Raw genomic sequence first — 12,887 nt, forward strand, 5'->3', positions numbered from 1 at the left:
GGCCATATCATAGACCTTTGTGCTTTATGATGACAATAACCGGCCAGCGGGCTATGAGGAGTCTGAAAAAGACAAAGGAAAGGGGGAAACCAAGAGGGAGGAGAAAGTTAAATAGGTAGCCAAGCCAAAGGACTCCTCCAGGTCGCAAAGAGACAATGTCCCCCAACTCAATGGGTCGGAGGTCCATTACTCTGATAGGGCACCACAGCTGCCATTTCGTAAGCCCAATGCATTCAAGCAACACTTCCCCATCGGACAGGTCCCCTAAGCCCCGAATGGACAAAGAGCAATACTTCAAATATCATAAGTTCTCCGAGCACTCCACTAAAAACTGCAGTCAGTTGCAGAAAGAAATTGACAAGCTCCTTAAGCAAGGAGACTTGCCAAGAGTTGCCCGCTAAGCAGACAACCATCAAAGACAGTGTGAGCCCCCATAGAGGCAGGAAGATGCAAAAAGGACCCGATATCAGATATACATGTGATCAGGGAAGGAGCACCAACATACTCTGTTGGAAGCTCCTCCAACAAAAAATTGAAAGGACCAATGAAGGAGTCGTTAGCTGTCCAACCTCCTCTCTGTACCCCACATTTTGAAGCATTACCGGTCACTCTGGCCATTGCTGACTTCAACGTCCACCGAATCCTGGTGGACACGGGCAACTCAGTCAACCTCCTCACCTGGAGAGCATTAGAGGCAATGAAGTGCAGGAAAGAAAAGACTCTAAGAAGTGCAGGAAAGAAAACACTTTTGACCGACATTGAGGTGTTGGTCGTTGGACTTATCCCCCTACCTGTCGTCTCTATGGAAGGAAGCAAAAAAGTTGGGCTCCAGGCTGATTAGGTGGTGGTGGACATCTCGTTTGCGTGCAATGCAATCTTGGGAATGCCCTTTATCTCATGTGCAGCGACCACCATCAACATTTTCACCCTCACCCTCACTCTCCCGAGTGCTAAGGGAAATATGGTCATCACGAGGGACAGCCAACTCGCCAAAGAGATTCACTGGCATGCCACTCACCCTCTGACAACTCTGGTGGCCAATCAAGCTCCAGAAGACATGCACAACTATAACCCTCAAGCCATCAAGCTAGTAATGGACTTCTCACTTGTTGAAGGTCGCGTCATCAAAATGGGACTCTCCGTGGAGCTGTCAGAATCAATCTAAAGGGTCCTCTCAAGAAATGAGAAGGTCTTCACTTTGACCACGACATAAATAACTAGGGTATCCCCCGATCATGCGACACATCAACCGGACATGACATCAACTCCTTGCACACACCGGTCAAAGAGAAGAAACAGATGTAGTCCTAAGATAAGTAGGAAGCAATCAAGCTTGAAATTAACAAGCTCTTAACTGTTAAGTTCATTAGGAAGGTGCATTACCCTGATTGGCTCTCTAATGTAGTATTGTAAAGAGAGCAATGAGAACTACATAATGTGTGTAGATTTCACTGATGTTAATAAAGCGTATTTGAAAGATTGTTATCCTCTAGCTAACATCGACCAAATCGTCGATAAGACAACTGGTCGTAACATTTTGTCTCAATTTGATGCAATGGCCAATTTTCAGCAAATCCACATGGATCGGAACGATGCAGACAAAACTTCATTCATCACCCACGAGGGAACCTATTGCTACAATGTCATGTCATTCGATCTAAAAAAAACATCAGAGCAACCTATCAACGACTCATTCACAAAATTTTCGCTAACCTAATAGGTAAAACGGTCCAAATATACGTAGATAATATGATAGTGCTAAGTGCCAATGGAGAAGATCATTCCCGCCACCTCGCCCAAGTGTTCGACATTTTTCACAAGTACAACCTAAAACTAAACCTGGAGAAGTGCTTTTTCGGTATTAGATTCGATGAGTTCCTAGGTTACATAGTTTCAGAAAGATGAATTGAGCCAAACCCAGAGAAGATCAGTGCCATATTAGAAATGACACCCCAAAAACGCAGCAAGAAGTACAAAAACTGAATGGTTGGCTCATAGCCCTCATAGATTCATGATTCATCTAATGCTCCGCTCAACGGTACCTTCTTTTTTACTGCATGCTTAAAAATGAGCACCCATTCTAGTGGAACTGAGAGTGTCAATCATCTTTCGAGGTGGTCAAATCCTTCCTCTCCTCTCCACCTCTGCTATCAGTGCCACATGTTGGTGAAGCTTTACACATGTACTTCACGGTGTCCGATGAAGCAGTAGCCTTAGTCTTACCAATTTTGAAGGAAATGAGTATTACCAGTCTATTACCTCATAAAGTGCTAAAATGCACAGAACTACGTAAGTCGGACACCGAGAAAGCCCTCGCAATCACCCATACGACCGATCCACTACGACCTTACTTTTAGGCACACACTATCATTGTCAAGAAAAACTATCCCCTCAAAAACTATCCCGACTGGTCAATGTGATTGTCCTAGTTCGACATTCGCTTCGAAATAAGAATTCACAGGCAAAGCTATCACCGAATAAAGAGCCCCATAACCTCAAGAAAATGAAGAATGGAGCAAGAATGTTGATGGGTCAAATGGCCCGAATCGGTGGGAGCAAGCATAACCATCTGCGGACTAGACGATTGCCACCTTAGCTATGCAGTCCGATTGGCCTTTCCCACCACCAATAACGAAGAAGAATGGGAAGCGGTCAAAGTATACCTCTATCTGGCCAAGCTACTGGTCGACGGACGTCTGACTATCTATAGCGACTCTAAATTGGTGGTCCGCCACATTAACGAACCTTACAAAGAGAAACACTCAATTATGGCCCAATATCTTTCCAAGGCTCGCTCCTTGATTCAGTATGTCGAAAGCAAGGTGTCGAATTCTCTGTTGTCTTGATCTCGAAGAGGAAAATGAAGAAGCAGACGTCATTGCTGCACCGGCGACAAATGAACACTCTAACTGCCCGAATGTTCTGATTGAAATATCTTTTTCTTTGTCCATTCATGAAGCATGCATTTTTCAAATTGGCTAAAAGGATGCAGTTTTGAGAGGACGGAGGAGTCCAATCATCAAGTATTTTAATTGGAGGAATCTTATCCGAGGATAAAATGAATGTCGCCCTAGTAGTCCGAAGATCTTAGCGGTATGCTTGCTCAAACAGAACTCTTTACAGGAAAATAGTCGTCCTCCCATGGGTCAAATGCATATTGAAAGAAGAGGGTGACCACTGCCTCAAGGAAATTCATCAAGGGGTATGCGGTTCTCACCAAGGCTCCCATTCTATAGCCAGGAAAACCCGCCTCTAGGGCCTTTATTGGCCCTCAATTGGCGAAGATTCGAAAACTTTAGTAAAAGAATGTCAAGCTTGCCAAGTGCATGCCTATTCCTATCATCTCCGAGGCTCCGCCTACAAAGGCATTATCACATCTTGGCCTTTCGCAGTTTAGGGAGTGGACATACTGGGCTCTTTCCCACCGCCATCCGAACAAAGACATGTCGTAACAGTAACCATCGATCACTTCACCAAATGGGGAAAACAGAACCACTCGCAAAGGTACGAACGAAGGAAGATAGGCCCGCAGACCTATGGAGCCCAAGAAGCCCACTTCCATGTCCATCCAAAGGGGCAGCCCAACTTAGGTTAGTCCCACTAATCCATATGCACGATGACACTTTAGCCTTTGAACCCATTACTCAATCCTTATAGTCTTTGAACCCATTACTCGATCTCTATAAATAGATTAACCACACTGTAAGTAAAGGACTCTGGATTCTCGAGCGTTGAACCTTGCTTCTTCAGAATTTTCTTGAACTCTTTACTAATTACTTATTATCTTGCTTTATTATACTAACTTGGTTATCAGAGTGTCCACACAGACCGTTCTTGGTGCAAGAGGAGAACCAGAGAAAGACCTCACCAGAAATCCCATAACCCCATTAGTTGTAAAGGTCGATTTTTTTTACCCTTGTATTGTTTAAATTTTGACATTAAGCTTACCAACTTCAATTTAGTCATATTTATCATCAAGTTATCGAAAACGATACCAGATGACTAATTAATTTCGCAGTGAAAAAATCAATCAACCATATTAGTTGTAAAGGTCATTTTTTTACCCTTATATTATTTAAATTTTGACATTAAGCTTACCAACTTCAATTTAGTCACATTACTGCTTGTACTTATATTTCAGTTACAATTTAAATTTTAGCTATACCATCATAAACAGTACAATTGAAAATAGTACAATTGAGAGTAACATTGGCAAGTTTAACTAATTTTAAACATAATTAACAAAGTCCACTAATCAATAAACATGAAAAAAGTTACAAATAATCCCATGTTATGCTCATCTACCATATCAGTGGAGTTGGTGAAAGTCATTCAATTAAGAGAATATTCCATCTCTTCAATTCTCTCTTGCATTCAGGACTCAATGTCTAAGTAAAAGACAATTCTCATTTTTAAGGCTTTTAAGCATTAACTTGCAAGTAATGCGGCTGGCTATTCACATCAGAATCAGACCAAAAAACAAAATTATAAATGTGTAAGAAGAATGTCAAAAAAACCCTTTAAAATTTAGCGGTGAAAAATAGTTTTTCAAAGTGACACCTCTTTGGGGTTAATAGGGGAACACTCCAGTCCAGTCCAAGATGGTCCCTAGATTAGATATGAATGAATCATGAGATTACGACAATTCACCATCAAATTAATGATATCAACATGTTTAAGGCTGCACCTGAAAAAGGTCATTTTAGCTCCTCCTCTACATTGTTTTCTGTGTGTTTTTGTACATCAAAGAGAAAGTGACACTCTTTGGACTGGACAAAAACTGGGTGTTGTGTGAACTCAACTATTCTTCTGACTAATGCATCTTATTTTACATGCCACTTGTAAAAACAAAGTCAGTGTAATGTAATCAAATGCTTCCCTCAGTTGATTTGGTTTTTCACAGCCTCAAAAGAATACCCTTCCTTTTTTCTAGTGTTTTAAGCTACATACAATACAACATTTGGGTTTACTCACCAGCCAGAGAAGTCTTTGAACTCTGCTCTTGAAACACCTACTTTCCTTTTCTTACCCATGCCATTTGTTGATATATCGATATCCGTGACAGCAGATTCAGTTTGAGATTGAGATTCAGAGTTTCTTGCTTTCAAGTATTTTCCAACACCACCACCAACCCCTGTTTTAGATTCTGTTGCTCCTGTGCCTGGATTGCTATACCATGACCCTACCTTTTCCTGAAATTGGAATAATAGACGCAACAAACACGATAATTAACTTCTATAGAAACCAAAACAAATTTACAGAAGACCAATCCAAATGGTGCAGATAAAGATACTAACATTTTCTCCATCCTCAGCATCCTTCTCTTTTTTGGCTTTCTCTTGCTCTTCTTCTTCGTCGGGCTCCGTGTAAGGATTAACAAATATCGTTACCCTAGTTATCTTTATCTCCTCCTGCGTATGTGACAACAGAACGCACACAAACATAAGGCACTGCATCAGAAGAAACGTAATCTTCATTCCATAAAGTTTTGAGTATTGCTTAGTTTTTGGTCCAATTTCAATACGGCAAGCAACTAAACAATAATTATTTGATGTATATCAGAAAATATTCAGGGAATAGAGTAATTGTCTCTAATAATACATGCATTTTCATTTTTCATCCACGGCATTTTACTTGACAATCTAATTTTTCCAAAGCATAATATGCATCATCTGTTTAACATTTATAACAAAAAATGATTACACAGAACTCCTTCATTGTGCCTGATGTCAGGCCATTTTAAGAACAACGGGTCAACCAATACCATTATAAGTGGAAGAAGCAGAGCAGTCCACTGGTAATGAAATAGTTGCCAAGTAAAAGTATGAAAAAAAAATCAAACTAGACTAGATCTTGATCTACATTTACCATCTCAAATGATAAGCATCACCAAGTAAATGAACGGCAATCATGTCGATTATCTGAGGAACTAATAGATGAAATTCTTAAAATAATGTCTAAATAACTAACCAGAGGTCGGTCATCGTCATCAACAGGAACTTTTTCCATTGTTGCCAATGTGGTCAAGCCACCAACAACTCCGCCAAAAACTGTATGTTTAAAGTTCAAATGATTTGCAGACTTGTAGAGGATGAAAAACTGAGACCCATTTGTGTGGGGCCCACTGTTTGCCATACTAACCACACCTCTTCCTGAATGGAGTAATTTTGAGTTTAGTTCATCTTGGAAAGGTTTCCCCCATATTGATTCCCCTCCTTTCCCAGTACCAGTGGGATCACCACCTTGAATCATAAAATTCCTGAACCAAATGGATAAGTAGTACATATTAATATCCATGTTATACGGGACCAAGAAAAGATAAAATCAACTCAGATCAATATAGAAGTGGGAATTAATTTTCTCTTTTTTCTTTGGTACAATAGAAGTGGGAATTAATAAATATACCGAATGCTTCTATGGAAAGCGACTCCATTATAGTAGCCCTGTTCACAAAGAGTGAGGAAGTTCTCACATGTTCTTGGGGTCATATCACAGTGCAGTTCAATGTTCAAATCACCATGAGTTGTGTGCAGCTGGACATAACCTTTCTTCTTTGGATTCTTCTCAACTTTGATATATTCATATTCATTACTGGTGACAGGGTCAAAAGAGGTAGAAGTGAAGGATCGTGAAGCAGCACCTGTGGTATAACGGCTCTTGACCTAAAACAAAGTCTCATATTAAACCCACCATTGCTATGCTATCAATTCATATCTTTACATGTTTTTCAAAAATAAAATAAAATTAATAATAATAATAAAAGAAACATACTGTATTTAGAAGAAAACAAAAACCCATTAAAAAGCCATAAAAAAACAAACATAGCTTGTAACATAAATAGCATCTGAAAATAAAGTAGAAGTAGAATATAAGTCTGCCCCATACTCGAGTTATGAATGTTAAGTCAAGTTCATAACAAACAAGTTCAAAGCATCCACCATCACATACTCGCATACACAACAGCACAAACAATTATAGCACATCGCTCAGCTATATATTGATATAAAAGAATAAACCGGGAGAGAGAAGGAACATTTTAAAAAGGTTTGGCAACATATATTCTATGCCCGTAATTTATTTCAAATTTATTCTATTAAGACTCAATAATTAGTTTGTTTTTCCAATCATGTTAAACCCTTCATCTTTGAAATTAGTTAGTATTGTATTTAGGACTTCTAAAAGTCATAAATTAGTTCTATTACATTCTCAAAAGTACTCAATGTTAGTCATATTTTTAAATTTAAAGAGCTTAATAGAACAAAAACCCAAATGAGTGAGAGCAAAATCGAAAAGTTCATGGACTCAGAAATATGTTATAGCTTTGAAGCTTCCAGTTATGTATGTGAGAGAGGCACAAATGAGGGAGAAACTGACCATCTTTGCATTCACAGGTGCTCTATCACCAGCCATGTGCAAGGCTATCCGTGCGGCAGTTTTATCACTTGTTGCAGCTTTGGCTGCAGCACCACTTCTTCCATGAACTGCAGCCGATGCAGCATCTACAACACTAAAACCTTGGGGTTTAGACTCTCCATTTGAAGCAGATTTAGGGTCCTCTTTAATGCGTGACCTTGCAGCCAAAATGGCAGAAAGAGCAGCAGCCCTTTCATTTTGCGCCTTACTGCCACCTCCACCGTGAAGTGCAGTTTCCCTTCCCTTCTCAGTTCCAAGCTCTTCTAGCATCTGCTTGATATCGCCAGAGACATTCATATTATAGGTTGGATCTGAGCTCAATTTATCTAGCTCTGGAAGACAAAAACTGAAGGTCATGATCATATAAAAAAATCAAAAATAGAAAACAAAAGATATAGACTAGATGTAAACCAATATTGCTTACCTTCATCATCAAGTTTCAAACCTTTCTTAACATGATCAAAATCAAGAGTCACCTTACTGTCAATCGCATTAGGATTCTGCAGAGCATAAATAACAATAATAATAATGGATTTATACATCATGCTAGTAAAACCTAGTAACATGCTTCAACATAGTCAAATGAAATGAATCTAAAAGTCACCAATACCTGAATTGTTATCAAGTCAGCTCTGGTGAACGGCTCATCTGTAAGGAGCTCCTTCCAGTTCTTGGTCTTGATGTTTAATTCTTTAACTGCCTACGAAATAAAAAGCAAAGAAATCAAGACTAACATCAAGGAAATAGCTACTGGTCCTATGAATCAGGTATGTATCAAACCTCATAGCAGAACACATTTCCTGTAGTCTTGACAGCTACAATGTGTGTAAATTCAGTAAAAACCTTATTTAGCACAGGACAATGATACTCTCCTGCAGATGGTACATAGAATGAAATTAACATGGCTAATAAATAAACATAAACTCAATGTAAAAAAACAGGCATCTCTATCTAAGGACTATAGAACTATTTAATAACACAGGTCAGGTCTCCTCAACTCAATTGGCATGACATACAAATGTAGTGCAATCACTGTTCTGTTTAACCAAATGCAACCATGATTTAGCTCATTCTAAAAATACACATTCCGTCTTCCACAAACCACGGAAATTAATTTTACATGACACAGTTGTTCATACATTAAACTTGCAAAGTGCTTAATTGTATATAAGAACAAAGGACTAACCTTCAGAATTCTTGTGAAAAGTGAGTGGAATAAGATCATCCTGCTTGAGCGGAGCTCCAGTAACTGGATGCTTGCCATACTTTCTTATATACGGAGTAATGCTCCTGCACATAAGTTTCAAAACAAAAGAAGCATGTTAAAATCAAATTTGAAAATAAAAAAAGGAAGAAGAAGCAGAAAATAGCAGAGATACAAACATTAAGTCGAAGACGCTTCCATCTGCGGAGCACACTGGATACTCAAATGGGGTAAATGTAAGACTGCAAATACAATTGTAACACATTAATTAAGAAAAATATAACACAACAGACATAGTTACAAATGACATGAAAGGAAGGGAGCATACGCGCAACAGTAGAAGGGGAGGCGCTTGAAAGGGGTGTGGAGTTCTCTGGATTTCGCGCCGCCCCATTCAGTAGCCCACTCTGTCTTCGTTATATACATTCGATCTTTGCTGTGCTGTTTCTTCCCCATCGTTCAATGGATTTCTGAAGCTAACAATGATTACTGAATAATGCTTTTTCGGGAGTTAGGTTTTTCTTCTATGTACCGATATATTAAATTTCTCCAAATAACGGCTTGTGGAAAGGTAGAGCTGAGCCTTTTACTGTCTACTTCTCTGCTGAGAGAGGGAGGGAAAGGCAGTTGGCTTTGAGAATTGAGATTTTATTGTCTGAAAGATTGAGAGGGTTGAGACGGAGAATGTCGCCGACTGCCGATTTCGTAGCGGGAAGCATCGAAACTCCGATTGGGCCAATGTCGGCCTATTAATTTGGCCCACTAATTTATGTAGTCATAAGGGTCAAATACATGAATATCATAATTAGCCCAAAAGCCCAGTTTTTACCCCCAGAAAACAGGTCTTGTCATATGCATGCGGATGCTGGGTTTCAGGATTTCAGCGTTTGAGCTCTGAAAATGGGAGTTCCGATAGACTACGAGAGCAGCAGCGACGAGGAGGATGCGAATTGGAAAGCAAAGATCGAATCGATAGCTTCCACTACCACTTTCGGAAGCAAAGTTGTCGGTTCAATTTCTCATTCCACTTCCAATAGATACGCTGAAGAGCAAAACCAGAATTCCCAAAAGCCCAAGCACTACCAACTCAAGGTTGCTTCATCCCGCCTCAAAATTGCTATCTTTCATTTTAGTAGTTTAAGAAAGTCAGAAATTGGATTATTTGATATGTGATTATGTCACATTGGCAATAGTAGCTTGTAAAAAAATGGCCTTTGCAAAGGGTATTATCACTGTGGTGTCTCATCATCTATCTAGTTTGAAAGTAGGGGCATTTCGATATCCTTCATAGATCTTCAGCTATTGGAACCCCAGGTTTAGATTATGTAGTTATGCTAGAACTGTACTGTGTGCGAATTGATTTTTATCGGGGTTTTTTCTTATCAACCCTGTGTATATACCTCTCTACATCCATATTTTACAGCATTGACTTTTCAATCTTATTCAATATATGAACATGTTAGGATGTTTTCCTTTTCAATTGATTTTCTGTATTTTGACTGTGTAATGAGTAATGAAGCTTAATAACAGGCACAAAAGCTCTTGGATAACATGTTAAAGAAGACCATAAAGATAGTGAGCAAGCCCATCCATGAACCCAATAATCACCCTGTAGACGAAGGTGGAGTCCGGCTGTTTAAAAACTCTCCTGCAAGGATAATATTTGATCATAGAGGTGACCTTATCTGTTCATATTTTTATAAATGTTCAATGATTTCTTGATTGAGAAAGGCTGGTGTTCTTCTGTATTAGTAATTTATGAAAATGCTGTATTACAAGACCCTATGTTGCACGGAAACTCCTCTTTAGTAGCGTTTCCGCATTTCATGTCAGAATCTGTTTCAGTTTCGTTTCCATTTCTGTTTCCTAGCTATATTTTTTTAATAACATTTACTGTTTCCGTGCAAGGACTCAAACCAGAGAAATGGCCATGGTCCTGATTTCTCAATATCTAGTTAAATTGGGAGTAGATGGTAGTTGCCTTGCCTTGTACAATGGTCAAAATTTTGTGAAATCCAAAGCTCATTTAGTTCAGATTACGAGCAATTAAGCGACGTTCTCGCAGTGCTAATTCTTATGTAATGGCAATCGTTTTGCTGGACATGACAGACCTTGTTTATGGAAACAAATCGAGACAAGCTTTTGCTAATTAATATTATATTGGGAGCTCTGGGGTTAATATATACATTTCATGCTGCCTTGGAGTCCATTCCATGATTGAATAACTACCATTTTAGTTATCTCAATTTGTAATGCGTTCTTATGTCTGGAGTCTTGCCATTTTATACAGAAATACTGAAGATTATGTTTGTTACTGTCAGATGAAATTCAAGGGCCCAAAAAGAGACCAAGGCTCGTTCCTGGATACAGCACTGATGAAAACTCAAAGAAGGTTGGCTGTTTGTTTTAAAATAAGGGTCATTATTCATTACCATTGATGTGTTATGGCTAGACGAGAGCTTACTCGAGGGTTTATGATATCTTGCAGTTTAGACGGAAAGTAAAAGCTATTGCTGTAAATGGGGTAGATATAATTGCTGGTGCGAGAGAGGCGAGTCAAAAAGCTTTAACTAGATTGGAAAACAAAGAGGCAGCAGTGAAGGCCAAAGACAAAAAAGAGGAGGAAAGAATTGCGGAATTGAAAAGAAAGAGGGGTGAGAGATGGCTTCCTTGTATTGCCAAGGAAATGGAGGTAACTTTGATAGTTTTTGTTATGGAAGCTGCATCACTTTGGGTTTAATTGGTTGACCTTTCTGATTGTTTATATCCCTAAGATATTCAAGTAATTCCATGTTCTTGTTGATTAATCTTTGACCATTTCTTTTTTGTTGTTCTCAGTTAAGTAGAAAGGCCAAGAAGGCAGTGTAGACAAACATTCAAAAGGCATCGAGTCTTCCTGAGCGGCACATTTTTTATTATTGAGCGGATGCTTCCCTCAGAATATATAGGAATCTTGTTCCTTTTTTGTATACATTATAAATTATGAAAGTTAGTGGATGGTGAAAATTCTTGTATATTTTCATAACTCCATGTCATTTATAGGGTTGCATATCATAAGTTTAGATGAGAGAAAGAAAGAGAAATTTAGAGAAAAGAAGAATTTAGGAAGAAGTTGATTTCATTAATTTCCAGGTCTTTTTACAATACATGACATCTAAATAGAGAAGAAGTCAGAAATGGTTATAGGCTAAAAGTTGTAATTCTGCACAAATGCATAACTAACTCACACAATACTCTCTTTTAGTGCATTCTTGTTCCAAAAATGATAGAACTCAGGAAATTGAGGTGCAAAGGTAACTTAATTCTCCTAAGTAGCACCAATAGCAGGCATGCGCTCCCACTGAATTAGTAATTGTGGAATTGCCCTTCCTTCAATCATGGTAGGAGCTTGCAATTGAGAAGTTGTCATCTTTAGCCCTTCTTGTTGTCTAGTGAGATCATCAGTTATCATTGTTCTGACTACCTTTTTTTGCAAGGTTATCAAACTCGGACTGGTTGGTTCAACCGGGTTGAATCGGACCCAGTAGGTATTTTTATTACATCTTATTAAACTATTCGAAAAATGGTGACCCGGCCGGTTGAACCGGCCACCCGAAAATCCTGTCACGGTTTTATTTTCCAAAAGGTTTAATGTTTGAACTGTAATTTTTTTAAGGAAAATTAATATCCAATTAAGAAAAATTTAACTTGAGTGAATAATTAAGGAAGTATTTTTCTAATTTAGTATTTTTATCTTAAACTTTGATATTATGTCTTTATATTAACAACTTGTTATTATGTTCGTACTTTATTTAATTTATATTTTGGTACTAAAATATATTGTTATAATTATTAATATAATTTTTATTGATATTATTAACATTTTAGTTTTACATTTTTATTATGTTTGAAGGTTAAATAAAACTAAAATTATTATTTTTTAGAATTATTTGAACCCGATTCAACCCTAGTTGAAGCTTAAACCCTTAACCTTCTAGCTCTTCCGATTCTTTGATCGGTTCAGTTTTGATAACCATTGTGTTAGATGGTGTAATCCAATCCTAGAGGCTTTGAGATGCACCTAGGTTGTACATATGTATGGAGCTTTGTTCTAGGAGATGTTTGATGCTTTCATAGGCTATTTTGATAATAAAAAGAGAGTTCTCCAAGTGCCTCCAAGTTGAACAAGTTTACAACATTGCTAAAGTTCCCTCTCTCATAGGCAAATAGCTTTTGATTCCTAGGAAGTAGGAATAGGAAAGTTCTGCACAACTGCAACCTTCTCAAGATT

The 12,887-nt window shown here is 38.3% G+C and overlaps 2 protein-coding genes across 2 annotated transcripts; one reads left to right on the top strand and one right to left on the bottom strand.

Annotated features, from left to right (window-relative positions):
• Nucleotides 1-4,839: 4,839 nt before the first annotated feature.
• Nucleotides 4,840-9,281, bottom strand: LOC136229501 (peptidyl-prolyl cis-trans isomerase CYP65). Its single transcript, XM_066018337.1, has 11 exons — nucleotides 8,946-9,281; nucleotides 8,797-8,859; nucleotides 8,600-8,703; nucleotides 8,194-8,285; nucleotides 8,024-8,113; nucleotides 7,838-7,913; nucleotides 7,375-7,745; nucleotides 6,406-6,662; nucleotides 5,971-6,259; nucleotides 5,298-5,411; nucleotides 4,840-5,192 (listed from the first exon to the last, which is right to left on the bottom strand). The coding sequence occupies exons 1-11, from the start codon at nucleotides 9,071-9,073 to the stop codon at nucleotides 4,971-4,973; spliced, it is 1,806 nt and encodes a 601-aa protein (XP_065874409.1). The 5' UTR covers nucleotides 9,074-9,281; the 3' UTR covers nucleotides 4,840-4,970.
• Nucleotides 9,282-9,428: 147 nt separating this feature from the next.
• Nucleotides 9,429-11,742, top strand: LOC136229502 (uncharacterized). The gene is made up of 5 exons (XM_066018338.1): nucleotides 9,429-9,709; nucleotides 10,148-10,292; nucleotides 10,939-11,009; nucleotides 11,106-11,309; nucleotides 11,456-11,742. The coding sequence occupies exons 1-5, from the start codon at nucleotides 9,518-9,520 to the stop codon at nucleotides 11,483-11,485; spliced, it is 642 nt and encodes a 213-aa protein (XP_065874410.1). The 5' UTR covers nucleotides 9,429-9,517; the 3' UTR covers nucleotides 11,486-11,742.
• Nucleotides 11,743-12,887: the final 1,145 nt, after the last annotated feature.

This window comes from Euphorbia lathyris, chromosome 5 (genome assembly GCF_963576675.1).
Source record: "Euphorbia lathyris chromosome 5, ddEupLath1.1, whole genome shotgun sequence".
NCBI lineage: Eukaryota > Viridiplantae > Streptophyta > Magnoliopsida > Malpighiales > Euphorbiaceae > Euphorbia > Euphorbia lathyris.

Excerpts from the sequence above, each read along its gene's own strand:
- LOC136229502 (XM_066018338.1), top strand. The coding sequence starts at position 9,518 with ATGGGAGTTCCGATAGACTACGAGAGCAGCAGCGACGAGGAGGATGCG. Across the intron at positions 9,710-10,147 it reads CCAAGCACTACCAACTCAAG|GCACAAAAGCTCTTGGATAA; the intron begins GTTGCTTCATCC and ends GCTTAATAACAG. Across the intron at positions 10,293-10,938 it reads GATAATATTTGATCATAGAG|ATGAAATTCAAGGGCCCAAA; the intron begins GTGACCTTATCT and ends TGTTACTGTCAG.
- LOC136229501 (XM_066018337.1), bottom strand. The coding sequence starts at position 9,073 with ATGGGGAAGAAACAGCACAGCAAAGATCGAATGTATATAACGAAGACA. Across the intron at positions 8,860-8,945 it reads CTCCCCTTCTACTGTTGCGC|TCTTACATTTACCCCATTTG; the intron begins GTATGCTCCCTT and ends TTGTATTTGCAG. Across the intron at positions 5,412-5,970 it reads ATGACGATGACCGACCTCTG|GAGGAGATAAAGATAACTAG; the intron begins GTTAGTTATTTA and ends TCACATACGCAG.